This window comes from Grus americana, chromosome Z (genome assembly GCF_028858705.1).
Source record: "Grus americana isolate bGruAme1 chromosome Z, bGruAme1.mat, whole genome shotgun sequence".
NCBI classification, from domain to species: Eukaryota; Metazoa; Chordata; class Aves; order Gruiformes; family Gruidae; genus Grus; species Grus americana.
The window spans coordinates 18,285,199-18,308,686 of NC_072891.1; the positions used below are offsets into that span (position 1 = coordinate 18,285,199).

Sequence of the window (23,488 nt, forward strand, 5' to 3'; positions counted from 1 at the left end):
TTTAAGTTTCACTCAACTAGAATTTATGAATATGGATTCAAAGCAATAGTATCCAGAAAATATTTTTTATTATCTTCAACACTGTAATAAAAAGTTATGTTTACTTGGGTCAATATTAAGGAAGGTTTTAATTTGCATTTCTTTCTTGTATTTCTTTCAACTGTTTGTTCATTTTGAATGCTCACAACAATTCACTGTGTAATTCATTACTTGAGCCTTTAAAAAGTTGATCTGCTAATTATCATTCAGTAAATAAGCATAGAGTTGCTGTAAAGGTTGTAACCAGTTAGGAAGTCTATGAAGTCATGCCTATTCTTGTTACTTAAAGCTGTTCTTTTTGTTTCTGCTTTGTTTGCTCTATGAAGGCAGAACGCTCGATTTGAAGTTTAAATAAGTTTTTTATGTGATCATTGTGATGGTATTGTGAATTAATTATTTCAAAAAATAGGCAAAAAACTGGTTCAACAGCAAGTTTTTTTAATTATTTTTTGATATCTGAAAAAAGAGTGGAAGCATCTTATTTAAATAACATGTAGCCTTCCCAAATACAGTGTTTTTTTCTATAAAAATATAACGCATTTTCTTAAAGTTTACAAATAAATTGTTAATTAGTTAAAATTAAAGTAGCTTCTTCAAGAAATTTGTCTTCTAAATCAGACTTTTTTGTGTGTTCTCAACAGCAGAATAACAAGCTGTGAAGAATAAACCTCTATTTATGAAGAGAGTGTGCCTCCATTAGTTTCTGGATTTGTTCTCTATTACAGTATTTTTAATTATGTAGGAAGTTTTCAGAGCCTGACACGATAGTGTTAAGGACACTTGGGTACTATGCCTGTAATTTTGTTTTTGTAATCTGTTTGGATTTTTGAAGTTTAGCCTCTGTGAGTACGTACAAGTTATTCACACTTGTTCTTCAGATTATTAAAATGCTTCTCTAATATATCTTCCTCAATAATTGGCATGTATTCATAATTTGAAATTAATGTTGCAGTTAATATTTGAAGAAAAAAATTAACATTAATTGTATTTGGGCTTTGTTGTAGGTATTACATGATAAAGTCAAGAACCCAAAACTAGAACAAAAATATAATTAACTTTCTTTCTCTGTGTAGCCCACAGTTTGTGAACGGGAACTCTGTGTATTTGCTTTCCAAACATTAGGAGTGATGAATGAAGCTGCTGATGAAATTGCAACTGGGGCTCAGGTAGAATTATCCAATGCTTATTATATGTCTGATTTTCCATAGTATACTCAGTCTTCTCAGTCTCTTTTAGTATTTATTTTGACTTGCATTCCCCATATCAGTACCGTTTGGTAAGTATTATTTATTTGTCCACTCTCACAGCTGTAAATACACTGGTTTATGCATAGCTTTTTCAAATGGTACTAATGAGGTGCTTCCATTGTTTTGCTTCAATGTAATTAGAGTAACCCTGTTTTCTTGTTCTGCTGTATTCAATTAGATCACCTGGGTTGTTAATAAAGGCAGTCATTGTCATTTGGAGATAATTCCCATTTATTTTCACCTAATGAGCCATTACTACTCTCATGCAATTAATAAGCTACTTCCTGTTCATGTTGTTGGGATGCAGCTATCCACTGAGCATCTGTTGTTTTGATCATTAAATAACAGTGGGAAAGTCCTTACTGATGTTGCTAGATAGGTTTTTTCCTCTCTTCTCAAGAACCAGAAATTTAATATAAGCTTGCTTCCTGACTCTAAGTTCAATTATTAATGTAGTTATAACCATATAATTGTTTTCTTTCATAATTTTATGTGGCTTAAAGTATTTTAAACTATGTTTCCAAATCACCATTTAACCTTAGATGACAGTAAATTCAAAAGTTAACAGATCTTATGTATAAGATCCTTTTAAGATCTTAAGTTAAAAATTTACACATCTTACAGAAAAGGACATTCATTCCTCTCAGATTTCCTAGACACTTATCACTCACTATGCATTTGTGTAGTAAGAAACAGGGTTTTTTTGGAAGACTAAACGTTCAGTTCAGGTAACCTTAACTAGCATTAGTGAGTCTAGCCACTGGAAATAAACTATTTGGCTAAGTGCCTGAATACTGCCTATGGGCATATCCTCAAAGGAAGAAGCTTGCAGCAGTGTACACCAACTTCTTCACTTGAGAATATGACTGCAGGATCTGAACATCAGCTCTTCATCTGATGTCTGAAGACTGTTAGATGGCTAAATTTGCAACATAGAGCATACCAAACATTGGGATACCTGTGTAAGCTTCTAAGGAATGGAAAGAGGTATGCTGATGAAGCCCTACCTCTTCCTCAGCCTGAAGTCCTCTGAAGACCTAAGCTATGTGTTTCTGGGGAGCTAGAGGGGTTTTTTTTTAATTCACGCACTTACATGGTACATGACATGTACATTTAGAATCATAGAATCATAGAATAGTTTGGGTTGGAAGGGACCTTTAAAGGTCATCTAGTCCAACCCCCTTGCAATGAGCAGGAACATCTTCAACTAGATCAGGTTGCTCAGAGCCCCATCCAACCTGACCTTGAATGTTTCCAGGGATGGGGCATCTACCACCTCTCTGGGAAACCTGTTCCAGTGTTTCAGCACCCTCATCATAAAAAAATTCTTCCTTATATCTAGTCCAAATCTACCCTCTTTTAGTTTAAACCCATTACTTGTCCTATCACTACACTCCCTGATAAAAAGTCCCTCACCATCTTTCCTGTAGGCCCCTTTCAGGTACTGGAAAGCTGCTGTAAGGTCTCCCTGGAGCCTTCTCTTCTCCAGGCTGAACAACCCCAACTCTCTCAGCCTGTCTTCATAGGAGAGGTGCTCCAGCCCTCTCATCATCTTCATGGCCCTCCTCTGGACTCACTCCAACAGCTCCATGTCTTTCTTGTACTGGGGACCCCAGAGCTGGACACAGTACTCCAGGTGAGGTCTCACTAGAGTGGAGTAGAGGGGCAGAATCACCTCACTTGACCTGCTGGTCACACTTCTTTTTATGCAGCCCAGGACGTGGTTGGCTTTCTGGGCTGCAAGCACACATTGCCAGGTCATGTTGAGCTTTTCACCAACCAACACCCCCAAGTCCTTCTCCTCAGGGCTGCTTTCAATCCATTCATCCCCCAGCCTGTAGCTGTGCTTGGGATTGCCCTGAACCATGTGCAGGACCTTGCACTTGGCCTTGTTGAACCTCCTGAGGTTCAGGTGGGCCCACTTCTCAAGCTTGTCCAGGTCCGTCAGGATGGCATCCCCTCCCTCCAGTGTGTCGACCACACCACACAGCTTGGTCTCATCTGCAAATTTGCTGAGGGTGTACCTGATTCCGCTATGTCATTGATGAGGATATTAAAAAGTACTAGTCCCAGTATGGACCCCTGAGGCACACCACTCATCACTGATCTCCATCTGGACCTTGAGCCATTGACCACTACCCTCTGTATGCAACCATCCAAACAATTCCTCATCTACGAAACAGCCCACCCATCAAATCCATATCTCTCCAATTTAGATATACAAGCAAGTAGCTCTCACTTCTCTTTTTAAGTACAGCTGACACGAAGGGTGGTCCTGGTTTGCTCTCACTCTGTGTTTTATGTAGATATCACTGTTGCAGACATATGCAGAGCTTGCTCTAGATTTCTAGAGTACCTCTACATCTACAGAGCTTTGCTGTAGCGTACTGAAGTGATTACAACTGTAATAGTGCTTAAAAGAGACAAGAGGTTTTGTTGATTGTCCCATTGGACTGAGGTGACTAAATTTTGCTAAGTTTCACTTCAGTGATAGCATTGCACCCAGCTCACTCCATTTGATCTGGTTGAGCTCCCATTCCCGTTTGCAGAAAGAATTCAGCACTTCCAAGGTTTGATTCACCTGAGCTATTTCTGACATTAGTTTAGGATAGTGTGATTATTTTCTTTATTGATTACAAAGAAAGCCTGGGCTGACTAGTAAGAGGTAGGTGTTCGCATTGTGAATTTCTACATATTGTCAGAAGAATCATCCTCCAAATCATTTTGTGTAGTGAAGGAGCCTAAATATAAGTTCCCATTATTAGAAATCACATCCTATTTTTATCTGCTGTGCTTTCAGCTAGTTTCCTAAGGTATACACCTATACTTTGTCACTCCCAATATTCTGATGGCTCCTCCTTAATAATAAGTGATTGTACTTTCTAAAACTTTCAAGCCTGAAGTCACCTTGCCTTATTTTAGTCACGTAGTTAAAAATGCCCGAAAATTAAATGCCTGATTTGTTGGTAGTTCAGACTCCCTGTAGAGAGTCGCTAGAGAGAGAGAGGCACTGTCTGAGTGAATGATGTCATAAGAGGGAATTGTCATCAGTAAGTGTCGTCTTGTCCTCCTTGAAAATATTTTAATCCTTGAAAATATTTTAATCCTTACTTACATACTTCAGTACCTACTGTTAAGGAAGAGGCATTCAGGCCCAGCTATCAGGACATTTACTAGATCCACAGCACTTCCTGTTACCAAGGAATACATACACAAGTTTGTATTATAGTGTTTGTATTAGACTTACCTCCCAGTTTAAGTTGCTCTGCATACCACCACCTCAAAACAATGATCTCGGGGGAAATCAGGGTTTAACTAAGCCTAATCTATGCACGTTTTCCCCCGTATCAGACCAATATGCAGATATCATGGTGAGAAACAATATAGGATTCAGCAGCTGGTTTAAAGGAGGGCTTTAGGATGGTGTTTTAAGAACAACTGTGCCAATTTTAAGACAGAGTCTCATCATACAAATCATAAAGCAAGACAACTTTGACTCACTGTATTAAGATATTTGGGGACTCAAACAACTCTTCCCTAGCAGTGTTTTGTGACTGGGGGCTAAGTGCTTCTGAAAAGCAGGGCGCATGAACTCAGGCTCAGTTTCATGGTGATATATTTACACAGTTGCAGGCCTGTTGCCTGACCCAGCCATGTATGCAGATTCCTGGTCTCCTTTGCAAATGCTGATACAGATGCCCTATTTTGAAACATTCATCACACTTAGAGGTATTAAATACGGGAAGGTAATCAGGGCACCATGGAGTAAGGGATTATTATTTAAATAACTTCATTTTTCAATATATGTAAGATATTTAGTAACTGGAACTAACAGAATATTTTTAAACTGATGGAGAACATTGTCCATTCATGCTAAAGGAGCAGAGGAGGAGAATGGCAACAGTATGACTCACTGCAGCGCAGTTCCTTTTCTTTTTCATCATGATTCTTATTTTCATTCTGCTTCTGTAAAGGACCATCTTTTTTTTTTCTCCAAATGATCAGATACAATGGCAGATATATAAAAACTTCTAGAACAGCTGGAACTGTGTGATGAGATGTGATCCACGTGGAGTTGTGGGAGGGATGCCTACTACCTACGACTCATTTCAGCTTTTCCTTTATTTCGTGGGAAAGTCTGTTTTCACACAGGAATATTTTCAGAAGGCACAGAAAAAACAAGGGAAAATGAGCTAATTGGAGCTACATTTTTATGTAGCAACTTTGGTCTTCATTATAAGCTGGATTTAGGTTTCACAGCTGCCAGAAATCTGCATTCTCTCTGGTTTGTCACTGTTGTATTCTATTTTTAACCTCTGAATTACAAATTTTGAAGTTATTATAAGGAAATCTGTTGCTAAGTTATATATATGCCTACATGCACCTATGTGAATACATGCCTGCGTACACATTACATGCGTGATCTTATGGTGAAATCTTGGAAATCATAGATACTCTAAGCCATATTGTAATTTTGTACAGCAGGATGGAAGGAAGAGGATCTCCCAGTGTGAGCGGTGCAAATGACTGTTAAATCACTGCATGGTTCTGGCTTTAGCAGAAGCAATGTTTACTTGTGTTTCTATGATTACAGTCTTCAGGAGAACAGCAGGCAGTGGTACAGATTCACAAACTCTTCCTAGTTCTTGATTCAGCATTTTTCACTAGCACCTACTGTACAGATCCAGCACGACTTCATTTCCCTAGAGAATGAATTTATTCCAGGAGTTAGCACATGTGCACAAGAGAAAGCAGGACTGCAAGCAATGTATTTGACATGATAATACATTTAGGACCAGATACTGGTCCTATTTATGCACCTGGAATAATGTACCAGGGCTTAACCCGAAGCCTGTTGAGGTCAATGCAAAAATTTCAGTCCTAAACTACGTCCTGTGGATAACACAGTTTGGGTAATATAGTTAACAATGAAATATGGTATTACTATAATGTCTAAAAAAAGCAGATTGGAAGATACAATATGAAAGTACATATATTGAATAAATATTTTTTTTTATCCCTAGGTGGTTGATCTGTTAGTATCCATGTGTCGGTCTGCATTAGAGTCACCTAGGAAAGTCGTCATTTTTGAGCCATATCCTTCTGTAGTTGATCCTAATGATCCTCAGATGCTGGCCTTTAATCCCAGGGTAAGCAGTTATCTGTCATTATGTCATAGCTTGGGTTTAGTCATGCATGAGACTGCAAAGCAAAGCCTTCTTCTAGAGGTACAGCTCCAAAATATAGCACAAATGTGTGACTATTTTCAGAACTTGGTAGCTTTTTTAATTGTTTCTGAGAAAGTATTTGAATATAAACTGTAAGTTGCATTCAAAGTTAACGTTGAAGCCAATAAATTCTTTTAGGGTACAAATTCTACAAGCAAAATTTTATATTCTTAGTGTCTTTCTCTCAGTGTACACATTGGACACAAAGAGAAAAATGGCATTTGGGAGGTGTAGACCATGTAAACTGGGGAATTTCCAGTCCATCTTCTTATTCCTAAAGTGGTTATTGCTGTCATTTCATTTTCTCTTTGCAAACTATTATGTCCTTAAATGTAATTTAATCAAATGTTGATATAATAGTCAAGTTCTGTACAAGAATGAATTTTGAAGTAAAGAATTGTATTTGCACTGCTTCCTCCTCTGGATGCAAATACCACCTCTCAGGGACACCTTCTAGAAGCCATGAAGCATCTTGCTTGAGCCATCCCCCAGGGCATAAATGAGAATTTTGGATGTCCTGCACTGGGATGCATTTCACTTTTTCTGAGCAAAGGCCAGTTAGCAGTAGTTCTTCCCTAGGAAGGGGCAAGCATGTTCTGTAGCATGTGGGAAGGGCTTGCCAGGAGGTGCTTGGAAGAAGGCTGATGAGGAGACAGCTAGTCTGGTGGCTGGGTAAGGGGAGTTTGAAGCAGATGAGGGAATATGAGAGAGGGTCACACCAGAAGAGGAATGGAGACAGCCCCTGGGCTGGCAGGGCCCACACCTCCTCCTCCCAGCTTCCTGCTAGGATGGGCGAGGTGAAAGCTCATGGACAGAAGTTCGTAAGACCCAAAGATGAGAACAGTGAAGCTCCTGAAGGTGACATGACATGGGGAGCTGGTGAAGCATGGACTGTTAAGCTCCTCCATGCAGAAAAGGTGGAGCTGTCTGGTAGCGGTTCCCAAGCAGAAGGTAGGAGAGTATCAGGGTGAGGCAGCGGGACAACTGAAGGACCTCTAATGTTTTGTAGAGCTGTTAGCAAAGCAAACACACACCTATTTATTTAGCATTTTATTTAACTTTCGGTCACTTTGCTATTTCAGTTGCCAAGGGAAGCAGCTCCCGTGCTGGTACCATCCGCTCTAGCGCGGTGCGCAGCAGGGTATCCCGAACCGGGAGATCCTCCAAGGGAGACGAGAGAGCTGCTGGGAGCCCGCAGCTCTCACAACAGCAGCTGACAAGACCTGGGTGGGACCAGTAGTAAGGGTGGCCAAGTCCCCCCTCCCCGTGTACAAAAAAGCATTTAGGGAGCGCCAACAACCAGAAGTGCCTTGAACAGGGCAGGCAAACAGGGTGTGGTGCATCAGAAAGGGTGAGGCAGTTTGTGCAGGGAGGGTGCTGAAGCTCTGTCAGCTCTACCAGGGCACAGTAGTATCCACCTGACTGAAAGCCGTGGCTTCTCTAAGCTCTGCACCCACCATGACTGATGCAGGTCCCCAGACAGAGCTCCACTGAGAAGATGCTGCCACCCAGGTGTCAGGCTGCAGGGTGTGCCCTGCTCTTACACCATTACCGGCCAGCTGTAGTGAGCACACCTGTGGTAGGTGTGGCCAGGTAGAGGAACTCTTCTGTTCAGTGACAGAGTTCAAGGAGGAGGTGAGCAGGTTGAGGAGTATCAGGGAGTGTGAGAGAGACACAGACTACTGGAACTGCACCCTACCTTCCCTGGGACAGGCCCCACAGGCAGGCTGGACACGTGACATGGAGGATTCCCTATCCTCTCTCTCCCTGGCTGAACACAGCGATTTAAGGGTTAGTAGCAATGGAGACAAGTTTCTGCCTGGTGCAGCAGGCACATCCGCCCTGTGACTGCCCCACCTTCCCAGCTGCCATTGCATAACAGGTACGAGGCTCTGCAGGTGGAACCGAACAACAAGGAGGAAGATGGTTCATCTAACTTGGTTAAGTTGGCCTACGCCCTGCATCAAAATTTCTTCCATCAAGAAAAAAAGATGGGTCATTGTCATAGGAGACTCCCTTGTGAAGGGAACAGAAGCCCCAGTATGTCCACCAGACCCACTTCTTAGGGAAGTCTTCTGCCTCCCTGAGGCTAAAGTTACAGATGTGAAGAGAAAGCTTTCTGCCTTGGTAGAGCTCTCAGATTATTATCCATTGCTGATTTTGCAGATAGGCAGTGATAAGTTGCAACAAGAAGTCTGAGGGCAATCAAGAGAGGCTTTAGGGCCCTGGCACAACTGGTTAAGGGATCAGGAGCACAAGTAATATTCTCCTCTATCCCTCCAGTTGCATGGAATTATGAGGGGAGAAGCCGGAAGAGCCAGCAGGTCAATAACTGGCTCCGAGCCTGGTGTTACCAGCAGGATTTTGTGTTTTTTGACCACGGGTCCATCTACGTGACACCAGGCCTGCTGGCAACAGACGGGGTATACCTGTCTCAAAGTGGGAAAAGGATCTTTGCACAGGAGTTAGCAGGGCTTATTGAAAGAGCTTTAAACTAGAGTTGAAGAGGGAAAGGGATAAAAGCAGGCTTACTAGAGATAAGCCTGGGGGCGGCACACCAATGTTTATGGGATGCTGTTATAGTGAGGTCCTTCAGTCTGCCATCTCAGTGAAGGTAGGAGATGGAGAGCCATGCAACAGCAAAGACACGAGGGTAATTGATGGGTTAGAAACCATGGAAGGTCAGGTAGGAATTAGGACTTCTCCCCTCAAAAAGGTGACGCAATCAGTAGCCCAGCTGAAGTGTATCTACACCAATGCACGCAGCATGGGGAAAACTATGATATAGTTGCCATCACAGAAACATGGTGGGATGACTTACACAAGTGGAGTGCTGCAATGGGTGGCTACAAACTCTTCAGAAGGGATAGGCAAGGAAGGAGAGGCAGTGGGGTGGCCCTGTATGCTAAGGAGTGTTTTGATTGTTTAGAGCTTAATGATGGGGATGATAAGGTTGAGTGTCTATGGGTAAGAGTCAAGGGGAAGGCCAATAAGGCAGCTGTCACTGTGGGAGTCCATTATAGACCATCCAACCAGGATGAAGAGGCAGACCAGGTATTCTATAAGCAGCTGGAAGAAGTCTCACAGTCGCTAGTCCTGGTTCTTGTGAGGGATTTCAATTTGTCAGACGTCTGCTGGAAACACAATACAGCAGAGAGGAAATAGTCCAGGAGGTTCCTAGAGTGTGTGGGAGAGAACTTCCTCACACAGCTGGTGAGGGAGCCAGCAAGGCAAGGCATCCCGCTGGACCTGTTGTTTGTGAACAGAGAGGGACTTGTGGGTGATGCGGTAGTTGGAGGCTGTCTTGGGCACAGCAATCACGAAATGATAGAGTTTTCGAGTCTTGGAGAAGTAAGGAGGGAGGTCAGCAACTGCCACCTTGGACTTGTAGAGGGCAGACTTTGGCCTGTTTAGGGGCCTCGTTGACCGAGTCCCTTGGGAGGCAGTCCTGAAGGGCAAAGCAGTCCAGGAAGGCTGAGCATTCTTCAAGAAGGAAATCGTGAAGACACAGGAGCAGGCCGTCCCCATGTGCCAAAAGCCAAGTCAGCAGGGAAGAAGACTGGCCCGGCTGAACAGAGAGCTTTGGCTGGAACTCAGGAAAAAAAAGGAGGGTTTATGACCTTTGGAAGAAGGGGCAGGCAACTCAGGAGGACCACAACCATGTCATTAGGCTATGCAAAGAGAAAATGAGAAGGGCCAAAGCCCAGCTAGAACTTAAGCTGGCTACTGCAGTTAAAGACAATAAAAAATGTTCTTATAAATACATTAACAACAAAAGGAGGACTAAGGAGAATCTCCAGCCTTTGTTGGATGTGGGGGGAAACGTAGTGACAAAGGATAAGGAAAAGGCTGAGGTACTTAATGCCTTCTTTACCTCAATCTTTAGCAGTAAGACCAGTTGTTCTCTGGGTACTCAGCCCCCTGAGCTGGAAGACAGGGATGGGGAGCAGAATGAAGCCCCCATAATCCAGACAGAAATGGTTAGTGACCCGCTACACCACTGAGATACACACAAGTCGATGGGGCTGGATTGGATCCACCCCAGGGTACTGAGGGAGCTGGCAGAAGTGCTCACCAAGCCACTTTCCTTCACTGATCAGCAGTCCTGGCTAACTGGCAACATCCCAGAGGTTAGCAAATGTGACATCCACCTACAAGAAGGGCCAGAAGGAGGATCCAGGGAACTACAGGCGTGTCAGATGGACCTCAGTGCCAGGGAAGGTTATGGAGCAGATCATCTTGAGGGCCATCACATGGCGTGTACAGGATAACCAGAGGATCAGGCCCAGTCAGCACGGGTTTATGAAGGGCAGGTACTGCTTGACTAACCTGATCTCCTTCTATGACAAGTTGACCTGCTTAGTGGGTGAGGGAAAGGCTGTGGATGTTGTCTACCTAGACTTTAGGAAAGCCTTTGACAACATTTCGCACAGCATTCATCTGGAGAAACTGGCTGCTCATGGCTTGGACAGGCGTACGCTTTGCTGGGTAAAAAACCGGCCAGGCCCAAAGAATTGTGGTGAATGCAGTTAAATCCAGTTGGCAGCTAGTTACAAGTGGTGTTCCTCAGGGCTCAGTATTGGGGCCAGTTCCCTTTAATACCTCTATCAATGATCTGGACGAGCGAATTGAGTGTACCCTCAGTAAGTTTGCAGACGTCACCAAATTGTGCAGGAGTGTTGCCCATGCAACGCTGCAGGCTTGGGGAAGAGTGGCTGGAAAGCTGCCTGGTGGAAAAGGACCTGGGGTTGTTAGTCAATAGTCGGCTGAAGATGAGCCAGCAGTGTGCCCAGATGGCCAAGAAGGCCAACAGCATCCTGGTTTGTGTCAGAACTAGTGTGGCCAGCAGGACCAGGGAGGTGATGGTCCCCCTGTACTCAGTGCTAGTGCGGCTGCATCTCAAGTCCTGTGTTCAGTTTTGGGCCCCTCACTACAAGAAAGACATTGAGGTGCTGGAGCATTTCCAGAGAAGGGCAACGAAGCTGGTGAAGGGTCTAGAGCACAAGTCGTATGAGGAGCAGCTGAGGGAACTGGGGTTGTTTAGCCTGGAGAAAGGGAGGCTGAGGGGAGACCTTATCACTCTCTACAGCTACCTGAAAGGAGGTCGTAGCCAGGTGGGCATTGGTCTCTTCTCCCAAGTAACGAGTGACAGGACAAGAGGAAATGGCTTCAGGTTGCGCCAGCAGAGGTTTAGATTGGATATCAGGAAAAAATTCTTCACCGAAAGGGTTGTCAAAGCATTGGAACAGGCTGCCCAGGGAAGTGGTGGAGTCACCATCCCTGGAGGTATTTAAAAGATGTGTAGATGTGGCACTTAAGGACATGGTTTAGTGGTTGCACTTGGCAGTGCTAGATTGATGGTAGGATTTGATGATCTTAAAGGTTTTTTCCAAACAAAACGATTCTATGATTCTATGATTCTGTTTAACTTAATAGCATGATGTCCAAATAACTGTCAGAACCTGTGTTTTGTTACAAATATTTGTTTAAAAAATTGAGCTAATTTTTTTTAGTGTGTCGACGATTCCAGTGAAATTCAAAGAAAAACCACCATGATAAAATTTTTTCAGGGAATTTTCCTGGGCTATGAATGAGACAGTCTATGTGTGAAGTGGAAGGAAGCTATTGGTTAGAAATCTTTGAAAGGATTGGTTTGCTGAACATGCATCCTAGCTTTGGTTTTACACACACTCAATGAAGTCAGGTTTTTGTAGACCCAAAGACTAATATTCTTTTAATTTATTTGCTTATTTTATGCTACATCAGAAGAAGAATTATGACCGAGTCATGAAAGCATTGGACAGTATCACTTCTATTAGAGAGATGACACAGGTGAGTTTAAAAATCTTCACCTAATTTAATCGCTATTTCTACAACTAGGAAGCTGTTTATATTGCTTGGCTATGATGGGTGGGGAAGTCAATTATATCATCTCTTTCCTGTAGAGCTGTAATAATATTAAAATGTGTGTTAAAAATAACAAATCTAGGGTTTCCATATTGGCAGTCAAATAAAAGTGATGAAGTAGAATTCAGATCTTTTGAAGTTTAAATAAGAGATAATGACAGCAGAATGGGACATTGTAACGAGATAACCACCAGCTGCTGTATTTCTGGAAATATCAAAGCCAAACTGGGTCTCTTATTTCCAAAGCAAAAGAAATTGATTTTGTGACAGTGTTCTGAATGATAGCTTTATTTCTATTATAGCAAAACACTTGATCAGCTAAGTATGGTTGGGGACTTGCAAGGTTGAATCTCTTGGGATTAATACCGTATGATTTCTCAGTATTCACAGTGGGACAGAATCTGATAGCCATATGTTATTTTTGTTTATTATGTTTATTGTGTTAGTTTATTTTATATTATTATGTGATTTTTTTAATTATGTTTATTGTTATGCTTCCTTTCCCAAACAGCCCAGCTTGATTGCAACTGGTTATTGAAATCTCTCCAATGTACCTTGCTTTTCCAAATGCTATATAAATGTAACCTCACAACAGTTTATAAATCTTACGCTGTACCTGTTCGTAAAGTACTTTGGGATTCTGGAATGAAAAATGAGGTGTATAGAGAGGAGAAAATAAATTGAAAATTATAATTCACAGTTTTGTTACGTAATGTAACATCTTGTAAAAATTTAAAAAATATATACCTAGTATAATTTCTTTTAAAAAGAAAAATAACCACCATTTTGTGGGTTTTTTAATGTTAAAATAATTGTTGAACTGAGGAGTTTTAAAGGGATGCATGGCACTGTGACTGAAATCAAGAAAGATTTTCTAAAGGATTATAAGATGATACAGTATTTTACCAGTTTATAACATCAAATGGTTAAAAAAATGGAGTGGATTATCTTGGGTTATTTTGAGAGATTTAATTTTGTGAAGTTCCAGTCCAACTTCGTAATGCAAGCACCAAACATAAAATGATGTCTTCTGCTGTTCTCCCTCAGATCACCAATGTTTGCTATAATATACTCATTTTGATGCTAATTATATGCTTATTATTTTACTCCAGGGAAAATAATTGCTATATTAATTCTTGTTGTTGTCAAAACACATTTATAACTGTACAATGCTAAATGTCAGTAAAACTGTGATTTAAGCCTAATAATGAGTCCCATGTATTCGTTTTAATAGATGAAATCATGGGCAATGTAACATATAAAATTTAACCTTACAATTTCAACTAGAAATAAAGAATGTAATTATTCTTTTCTAGGCACCTTACTTGGAAATAAAGAAGCAGATGGATAAACAAGACCCACTTGCACATCCTCTTCTACAATGGTATAAAATTGACTCATATGAGATAATTATTAAAATACCAAGATTAATGAATAATCACTTCACCAGTGTAATTTGGTAAAGCTTACCCTAAGAATTAACGTCAGGGTTGACATTTGCAACTGCAGGTGTTTCTGGACCTCATCTGGGCCCTCTGAAAACACTGGAAAGACTCCAGCTTATTTGTACAGCCTCTGATCTCATTTTCCAGACAAGATTTGGTCTACTTCCATCTGATATGTTCAAAGGCCTACAGCTGGGTGCTTTGTGGTGGCCATTCATAACACTTTTTAAGAAGAAAGGTTCTGTTTGGTTACTGTGTCTAATACATCTAACTATTTCTTATTTTAGGGTTATATCTAGTAATAGATCACATATTGTGAAGCTACCAGTGAATAGGGTAAGTGTCTGTGGATTCCTTATTATTTTCTCATTTCTCATTGTTTGTATTACCATTTTAGGTGGGAGTCTCCTAGCCAAATGTAGGTGTCTACATTCAAACTAATCACATGGACTCCGTTAATAGACAAGGTAGAAAAATAGGCAGTTTCAGGTCATGACTCATAGAATCAGGTTGTGAATATCTAAAATAGCTCAAAGGAATAATGCTCAGAAAAAGCCTATTTGAGGTGAGTAGCTCAAATACAAATGTCTACCTTGTAGTCATCTGAGATTGGGTGAGAATAACGTCACTATTTTTTTTGTTACTGTATAGAGTATTAGATACAGAATTGTACAGAAAGCAGTGCACACAAACACAATGTACCAGGAGTTCCACATATGACTACACCTTAAAAGGAGTATAGCACTTGAATTTTAGAGGGATGGTGCTGAGATTAATTTCTGAGTATGTGTGCCTCTGATCTCTGATTAAGGGCATCGGCAACCGTTCAAATCTGAACCTTAATTCAAAGCCAGCTCTGATCAGAATACCATGATGAAATTGTTCAATTTAATTACTTTACTAGAGCCATATTAGGCTGAAATCTGTTTCAGAAACTTCCATGTGTTTCATAAACTGGAAGACATTTTTTGTCTTTGATTTCAGGTAAAAACTATGATAATGAGAGCAATTTTAACTTAGTTCATGTAGTTATTCAGATGCAGTCATATATTGTTCAAAACAGCATGGTATCTTAAGAACTACCATTATGAAAATACAATGCTTTTGTGTTAACCAGCTTCTTTTCACTTGCGCACTGTTATATTTTACAGCAACTAAAGTTTATGCACACTCCCCACCAGTTCCTACTTCTCAGCAGTCCACCAGCCAAAGAATCCAATTTCCGAGCTGCTAAAAATCTCTACGGAAGTACCTTTGCATTTCAGTAAGTACTTATATTCATATTAATCAAAGGTTATCAAAATGCTGTGCTGTTTTTTTGTTCTTGCCATTTGAGGTTTACAGCTGTGAATTTATTGCTTTAAAGGATTACTGATTTCATTTTCCAGTTTACACTGTAGATTTTAACTCTTTCATTTTTTCAGTGGTTCACACATTGAAAATTGGCATTCCATCCTGAGGAACGGCTTGGTTGTTGCTTCCAATACGAGGCTGCAGGTAAATAGTAGACTAAATAGACTTTAGCTAACCTGGTGCATGCTTGATTACATACTAGCTTAGGCAAGTTTTCAGGGGATGTGGTTCTGGTAGTCATATAGGTGGAAAAAAGGGATGATTTCAAATTCCTTCTTGTTTCCTCGAAAAGGTAATTTTCTGATGCAATTAAAATGAAATAATGGGTCTGCTAAAATGGCTATAAAATCCCATTATTGGAATCAGTGTTTCAATTTTACATTGCAGAGCAGCACCTCCAGGAGGCTTAGCTCGGTACTGCTTAAAAGCAGTTTTGGGATTAAAATGTCAAGCTACATAAACTATCTCCACATTACAGGATCCCAGAGCATTCTAGATTTGCAGGAACTGGGTTTACAGCATCTTCTCTTCTCCTCTGGTTCCCTTGGGAATGGAAATATGAGTGTACTGGCCAGGGGGGAGCTATTCCAAATTTCAGTTTGTTTTCTCAGACTGAATCATCAGGAGACCACTACTGCAGAGCAAAGCAGGCAGTACCAGAGGGACTGGGGAGCTGTAACTCAGAGTATTTTAGCATCATGGTTTTGACAGCTCTTCCCCAGAACTGAGTCCATGATACCTCGGAGGAGGATCCCAGGGTACTGACTAAAGATCAGGGTACAGAAGACACTGAAAAAAAGGAAATGGAATTTTCTGCTGTTCCTCTTAGTAGTTTCAGTGGTTATATTAGTATCTTTGGAAGATACTCCCCCAAGAAAGCTGGATTTACACACCAAAATTCACCAAATTAAACCCCTTTGTTTATGCTTATTTTTTGGTTGAGGGTTGAGATACTGGCAATAGGAGCAAGCAGTAAAGCCCTATTTTATACAAGTCATCACTCTGAGATCTCTCACATACCTAAGGCATATCCTGAGCCCAGTTCATCCTATTTACCCCAGTACCAACCAGTAAGGAAAAATATCTACTCACCAAGGATCCAGTACAGCATTGTAGGATCTGGAGGAGTGAAAGCATGTTTGCACATTCCTATGAGAGCTCTGACACATTGCAGAGACAATGTAAATATCATTGGGTCAGAGGAAAGAAATAAGAGCGAGAATGATTCTGAAGCCCAGTGGTCATAACCTCTACCTAGATAGGAGATACTCTGGGTTCTTATTTGTGCTCCAACAACTACTGGGTGTATTTTCTTTAAAGACACATTAAAGCAGTCAGTCCCTGGTGGAGAAGTGGAAACCATACTTCCCCCTTTCCAGACAAGAAAATAACTGCAGGGCTAATAAAAAGTGCTTGCTTTTGTTGCTTAGCCCAAGCTTCATGACATGGAACAGTAATGTTGGTGAAGAAGAGTCTTCCCTTTCCTCTATTCTTGTCAGACAGCTGGTAGCTTTGTGGCTATAGCGCAATCCTGCAGTGATGGGATATGCACGTCTGAACTGGCTTAGGCAAAAGCTTGATTGAACCCATTCCTCCAGTAGTCAGGCTGAACTGCTGACTAAATTTTTCTATAGCGTATGACCAGTGTCATCACCACCTCTTAATTTCTTACCTTAAAGAAAACAAAAGCAGCTGTTGCTGCTGTTGATTCGCAGAGGCTGGCTTAGGCAGTGCTTCCTGCCAAGGTTTTCATGTGAGACACATGCTGAGCTTGCTCAGCCTTGTTAAGACTGAGGTGTATTTGACCATGTACAGAAGCACCCTCTGTAGGCATCCTCCATGGTAATGTTAGATTTAAAAACAGAAAATGCCATTTTTATATATAAATCTGATGTAAAATTATGTTTGGGCATTTGGACATGGTTTCCAGAATATGCAGTATTTTAGTTCTGTATCTGCAGCATGATTTTTTTAAAGACTTCTTTAAACATCATTTATTAACAGACCATAAATTAGTGCAGTGGGGCAGATGCTTGTCTACATTAAGACCTGTGCCTATCATTATTATTTTGTTCAGATAACCAAATTAATGTTAAACAATCACTCCGTTCTTTTTCAGCTCCATGGTGCAATGTTTGGAAGTGGAATCTACCTTAGTCCATTGTCAAGCATATCATTTGGTTACTCAGGTGATATTTATAAATCACTCTAAAGTTGGAGAAATAGAGGGGGATATCAGTCTACTGCTTTTCTTGCCAGCTTCACTGTTTACTGTAGTAAATTTTATCCTTGTCAACCAAGAGTTAATTTATTCAAAAAAGAAAAAATCTAAATTCCTCATTTTCCAAAGTGCTGAGATCTTGAAACTGTGCTTGAAGTAATAGTAGCTAATACTGGATGCTGTGTTTAATGGAGCAGGTCTTGATGTGGTGGAAATCTAACTTTATGTTTCTGATTTTCTGTCAGTATCTGCCTAAGTCCATCAAACATTATCTATGGATGTATGGGCTTTTACGACCTGATCTGACAAAAATACTCATCAAAAGACATGTTCAACTGTGTATATTTAAGAGTATTCACAAGTATCACCATGTCAGGATTACATAGAAAGTACAGGACAGTGTGTTTATTTTATCATGAGAAGGGGAGGCAACATAATTTGTCCCACTAGTAAATCCAAAAGTGAATCATGCAGAGTTTTCCATATAAGAATTAAATCATAAATAGAAGCATAATAGAAACAAGATACACCAATGTATATATTAAGAAACTTTAAAAGAGATTTTTAAAATATAGTGACTTTTTCCTTTAGGTATGTTGTATTTACCATTTTCTCATGTATGAAAGTGCTAGTATAGTTGAACGTGTGTTTGTGTGCATCAAGATAATTCTGAGACTTTTAGTTATGCTTTCTGATTTTCAGTATTCTTAGGTAATGTCACAATTCATTTTAAGACCTCAGCATTTTTTACTACTTACTGAATTTCAGTATCAGTAATCTCCTACACTACCTGTTCCTTCAAAGTATTAAACTTCCCCGTAATTCAGTCCGTGTTTGCAGGTTGCCAAGAAATATGGGATACTGGAAAGGCAAGGAAGCCTGTTTCATTACAGGAGTTTCATATAAACCAGCATGAAGAATATAAAAGAGATCTAAGGGACAAATGTAGGTGTTTAAATTTCTGAGATGGAAATTGGGTCCAATGTGGCTGGCAAATAACTTAATACCTAAGGTGTAGATAAATTAATTAAACCAATGTAGACTTTAAAGCTTTAAATAAATGAACTACTCCTAAAAATTAGTTAGACTTTTAGTTAGTCTAAATAAAGTGTTAAAGATTAATATCTAAAGTTCTTTCTCTCGTGATTTTACTATCCCACCCACAATAAATCAGACTGTGTTACTTCAGCCTGAGAAGGGTCAGTTAAACTCAAGACACGCTGACATGCAAGTCTGTTAAGCAACCATCTAAGGGCATTCCTGAGCTGAATTCACTGGCATTTAAATTTAACCTCATGTGTATCTGCTTTTGCACCTACTTAATGTTAACTAGACTTTCCTAAGGTCTTTGCAATACATGCAGATGTACTGGTAATTTGCAGGATTAAACTGAGATATTCTATGACAAAGTTAACTAGCTTTTTGGTTGGCATGCAAAGGACTGTGATTCCCACTGTGCTACCTGTTTCATACTCCATACTTAACTTTGGTTATTGTGGTATTTATATGCCAGGGTATCTGACATGATTTCAATATTCCTAGGGATGAACAAGAAGCAGCAGAAGGTGTCAGCTAAAGATGAACCAGCTTCAGGCAGTAAGGGCAGTAATACATCACAGGTACAGTACATCAACCATCTCTGGAAGATTTATGGTTTTATGCTCGGGAACTTGATAGCAGAAAAGGAGGTAATACTGCCTTTGTGAAAGCTAACATTTTTATTTTATTGAACAAAATCAACAACTTAGAGACTGCAAACATCAAATACAGCCCAATTGCTTTTAGTAACAATTGACAGAGTATACTGCAGGTCTTCTGCCTTCCTTTTCCAAGCAGAAGAATTTAGGAAAAGAATGAAAATGAAATACAGATTGCATTATGACCCTTAGCAAGCCCTTGCTTTCTGAGTTCTAGACTTGCAGAAGAATGATGCAAAAAGAATTGAGAGTGGTTATTGCTCAAAAAGAGTACCATTTCATTTATAGCAAGCCAGTTTTTCTTTTTCATGGTTTTTACATATTAAGTCATTAGAATTCTACTTTATCTAAAGCAACTTCATAGCATTTATGCGTAGGGCTAAATTTTGAGAAATAAATCTTACATCTATTTCCATAGTTAACACATAGAAACTACAGAATAATCTGGCTTTGGAGAGAGATTGGTATGTAACAGCAGAAGCCCTCAGAAATGGGAAGGCCAGTAAAATATTAGGGTAGTGGCCAAAGAATCGGTGATCAAATTCACCCTTTTTTTTCTGTGATCAATTTGTTTATCAGTAACACTCTAATATTTCTAATAATATTAGTCATTCTCTAATAATTACGAACTTTTCTTTCTAGATAAAGGAGTTCAAATCCCTACTACAGTAATCCAAACAAATAATAATGTTTTTAGATATTCTATTACATTTAGAAATACAACAGAAATGTTTTAGAAAGACTGCCTCTATTTTTGTTCATTAATAAAACACTGAAAATAGCAGCTCTCACTTTTGTTACTTTTTCACTCAGTTTGTCTTACTGCACTAATTAAGTTTTCTCATGTTTTTACACCTCAGTCACAGAAGAAAGGACAACAGTCACAATTTTTGCAAAGCCGTAACTTAAAATGCATAGCCTTATGTGAAGGTAAGCTGAAAGCCCTTGAAAAACTGTTTTGGTCACGGACACTGTGTTACTGGATGCAAATCAGCGAGACCTTTAGTTCCAGTATTGGTTGGTTTTAAGTAGGAGACTACTGGTAGGCATATGAGTACTTGATGAATAGCTGACCTTTACATTTCACTTCAGAACGTTTCCTTCTTCAAACAAAACTTGTAACACATGCTGAATTTTCCTGAAACAATCATCTGCACATAGCGACTGATCATCTGGTCTGTCTTTCAAATGTGATCATATTCCTACGTCATCAACATAACCCAAGTCATGGCCTTTATTTGAAATACTGACTTCCTGCAAGCTCTTGACAAAGGCATTAAACACCTAAAAGTCAGCAAAAACAGCTTTTCTATTAAATTGCCAAATAATTTTTCACTGTTAAGGCAAATATGCTGTTCATCTGGTAACCAGTTTGTTCTCTGACAGCTTCAGAAATTTTGTGAAGTTAAAATAAAGTTCACAGGAGCACAGTCATTTCTTGAAAGACTTGGCTAGTCATTTAGTAATTAATGAAACCTCCATAGGTTTAGAAGACAATTATGAAATTTGAATAAGAATTGTACCAGTAATTGGTAATTAGTCTTATTGGCCAAACAAAAAGAAATTATATTAAACTCAGTTTGTCTGTCATTTGGAGCATTTGCTTATTTTTAAAAGTAAAAATTATGACAGATGGTAGAAAAGAAGTAATTTCAAAATGGAAACTTTAAGCTATATATGCTCCTTTTTAATATATATATTTTTGAGAATGTTCAAATGAAATATTTAGCATGATTAAGGAGATGTCAATCAACATGAAAATGCAATGTGATCTGGACAGAAAAATACATAATTTTAGTTCTAAAACTTTCAGAAGAAGATATGAAATGAATCTAGGGTTTCCTAACTTGGCCTTTAATGCATGAAGTTTCTCAATAAAAATTACATCTTTCACAAGGACTTTGTCATCCATATCATTCTATCCTCACACTTATTAATGGATTATCAATTTTATAAGGGTGAATTTTGAAATTTGGTAAAACATATTTTACATCGCTCATCTTCATTTTTTTGTGAAAAGTGTTTAGGGGAGATAGTTAATATACATTTTAAATAAAATTAATTACAAGAGATAAATGTTTGTTAAAAATTACAATTCATGGAAGAAATGGTATAAAAATTGAATATGGATTTATTCATGGTAGTGTTAAAATAGAATGGAGTAGAGTAGAGTAGAGTAGAGTAGGGTAGAGTAGGGTAGAGTAGAATAGAATAGAATAGAATAGAATAGAATAGAATAGAATAGAATAGAATAGAATAGAATAGAATAGAATAGAATAGAATAGAATAGAATAAAACAGGCCTTTTCAGTTGGAAGGGGCCTACACAATCACCTAGTCCAACTGCCAGACCACTTCAGGGCTGACCAAAGGTTAAAGCATGTTATTAAGGGCATTGTCCAAATGCCTCTTAAACACTAACAGGCTCAGGGTGTTGACCACCTCCCTGCAAAGCCTGTTCCACCAGTGTTTGACCACCCTCTCAGTGAAAAAATGCTTCCTGATCTCCCATCTGAGCCTCCCCTGGCTCAGCTTTGAACCACTCCCACGCGCCCTATCACTGGATCCCAGGGAGAAGAGCCCAGCACCTCCCGCTCCACTTCCCCTCCTCAGGGAGCTGCGGAGAGCCATGCGGTCGCCCCTCAGCCTCCTTGTCTCCAAACTAGACAAACCCAGAGTCCTCAGCCACTCCTCACAGGATGTGCCTTCCAGCCCTCTCACCAGCTTTGTTGCCCTCCTCTGGACACGTTCAAGGACCTTCACGTCCTTCTTAAATGGTGGGGCCCAGCACTGCACACAGTACTCAAGGTGGGGCCACACCAATGCTGAATACAGCAGGATAATCACCTCTTTTGGCCGGCTGGTTAATCCATGTTTGATGCCCCCCAGGATGGGGTTTGCCCTCTTGGCTGCCAGGGCACACTGCTGGCTCCTACTGAGCTGCTGTCAACCAGCAGCCCCAGATCCCTTTTTGCAGGGCTGCTTTCCAGCCACTCCTCTCCCAATTTATGCTTGTGCCTGGCATTACTCCATCCTAGGTGCAGAATCCAGCATTTCAACTTACTGAATTTCATCCCATTAATCATTGCCCAATGCTCCAATCTATCTAGATCCCTCTGCAAGGCCTCTTGTCCCTCAAGACAGTCAACAGCATGTCCCAAACTTGCTAATGGTGCATTCAACTCCTGCATCCAGATCACTGATAAATATATTGAACAGAACTGGCACTAGAATTGAGCCCTGACCACTGGTCACCGGTTTCCAGCCAGATGTAGCCCCATTCACTACAAACCTTTGAGCTCTGCCCTTCAGCCAGTTCTTTGCCCCACACACTGTGAACCCGCTCGTCCCGCAGTTGGACAACTTGTCCAGAAGGACAATGCTGTTTAAATGCATTTTTAGATATCTTTTCAAATACAAATTGATGGTATAGCTTCTACCTAGCAATAAAAAGGTTTCTTTTCTGTATTGTTCTCATTCTGCTGGTAAACAACCTATCATCAAGTATATTGGTGTTTTCTAAACATTGAGCAAGTTTTGGCAAGCTTCATAATCCCCTTGAGTCATAATCATAACCTCCTTGAGGCATAATTGCTTAATTTTTAAAAATATTTGGTAGTATTGCAAATCCCAAATTTGTCATATCTCAGTGTCAGGCTTTGTCTTTAACATCTTATTTTTGGCTCAGCCACCATCAAACACAAATATCTGTTCCAAAGGCTAATTAGTTGACTCAGATCCTCCTTAACAGCACTATGGCCATTTAAAATCATTTTTAAATAAATATACTTTTTCATTTTTCACTTCAATTAACAACTGGCTCCCATCAAGCATCTGTGTTTTCTGGAAAATATAACATATTTTGGAAACAAGAATCAAGCTCATCTCCCTGTTTCTACTAGCAGCTGACTCGGAGTCTGCGCCACACCACCGACATGCAATGGAAAACTAAATATTCCCAGAAGGCTGTTTAAAATGTATAAAAAACCAAACCTTTTAAAGCAATATTTTCCAGATATGCTTTCATCACTATGAAATTTATTCTTTCCCCGATAGTGATAACCTCATCCGATCTGCACAAACACGGAGAAATATGGGTAGTTCCCAATACGGATCATGTGTGTACAAGATTTTTCTTTGTGTGAGTACATAGCTTCTTTTAAACGTTCAACTTCTGTTCGTCCTAGATCTTTTTCCCCATGTCCCCTCCAATAGTTGTATTTGAACTAGATAAAGACATTTCTTTCTAATTCTTTTCAGTATCACTTCATTTTTTATCTTGCTCTGTACTTACATTTGTTAGGAAATGAATGCATAAGCTTGTGACAAAGGTTTAGTAGATTGTTTTAGAA

At 39.9% G+C, this 23,488-nt stretch overlaps 1 protein-coding gene across 3 annotated transcripts in view; it reads left to right on the forward strand.

Annotated features, from left to right (window-relative positions):
* Positions 1–23,488, forward strand: part of PARP8 (poly(ADP-ribose) polymerase family member 8) — a 125,700-nt gene that overhangs the window by 95,872 nt on the left and 6,340 nt on the right. For 2 of the 3 annotated variants that reach the window (XM_054810526.1, XM_054810528.1), the window contains 11 exons: positions 1,113–1,205; positions 6,311–6,436; positions 12,281–12,346; positions 13,738–13,805; positions 14,154–14,202; positions 15,018–15,130; positions 15,291–15,363; positions 17,339–17,408; positions 18,983–19,059; positions 19,998–20,067; positions 23,193–23,277. In XM_054810526.1, the coding sequence (XP_054666501.1) occupies positions 1,113–1,205; positions 6,311–6,436; positions 12,281–12,346; positions 13,738–13,805; positions 14,154–14,202; positions 15,018–15,130; positions 15,291–15,363; positions 17,339–17,408; positions 18,983–19,059; positions 19,998–20,067; positions 23,193–23,277 (890 nt within the window). The remainder of the gene's footprint in view (positions 1–1,112; positions 1,206–6,310; positions 6,437–12,280; positions 12,347–13,737; positions 13,806–14,153; positions 14,203–15,017; positions 15,131–15,290; positions 15,364–17,338; positions 17,409–18,982; positions 19,060–19,997; positions 20,068–23,192; positions 23,278–23,488) is intronic. The other variant, XM_054810527.1, reaches the window with a different exon arrangement.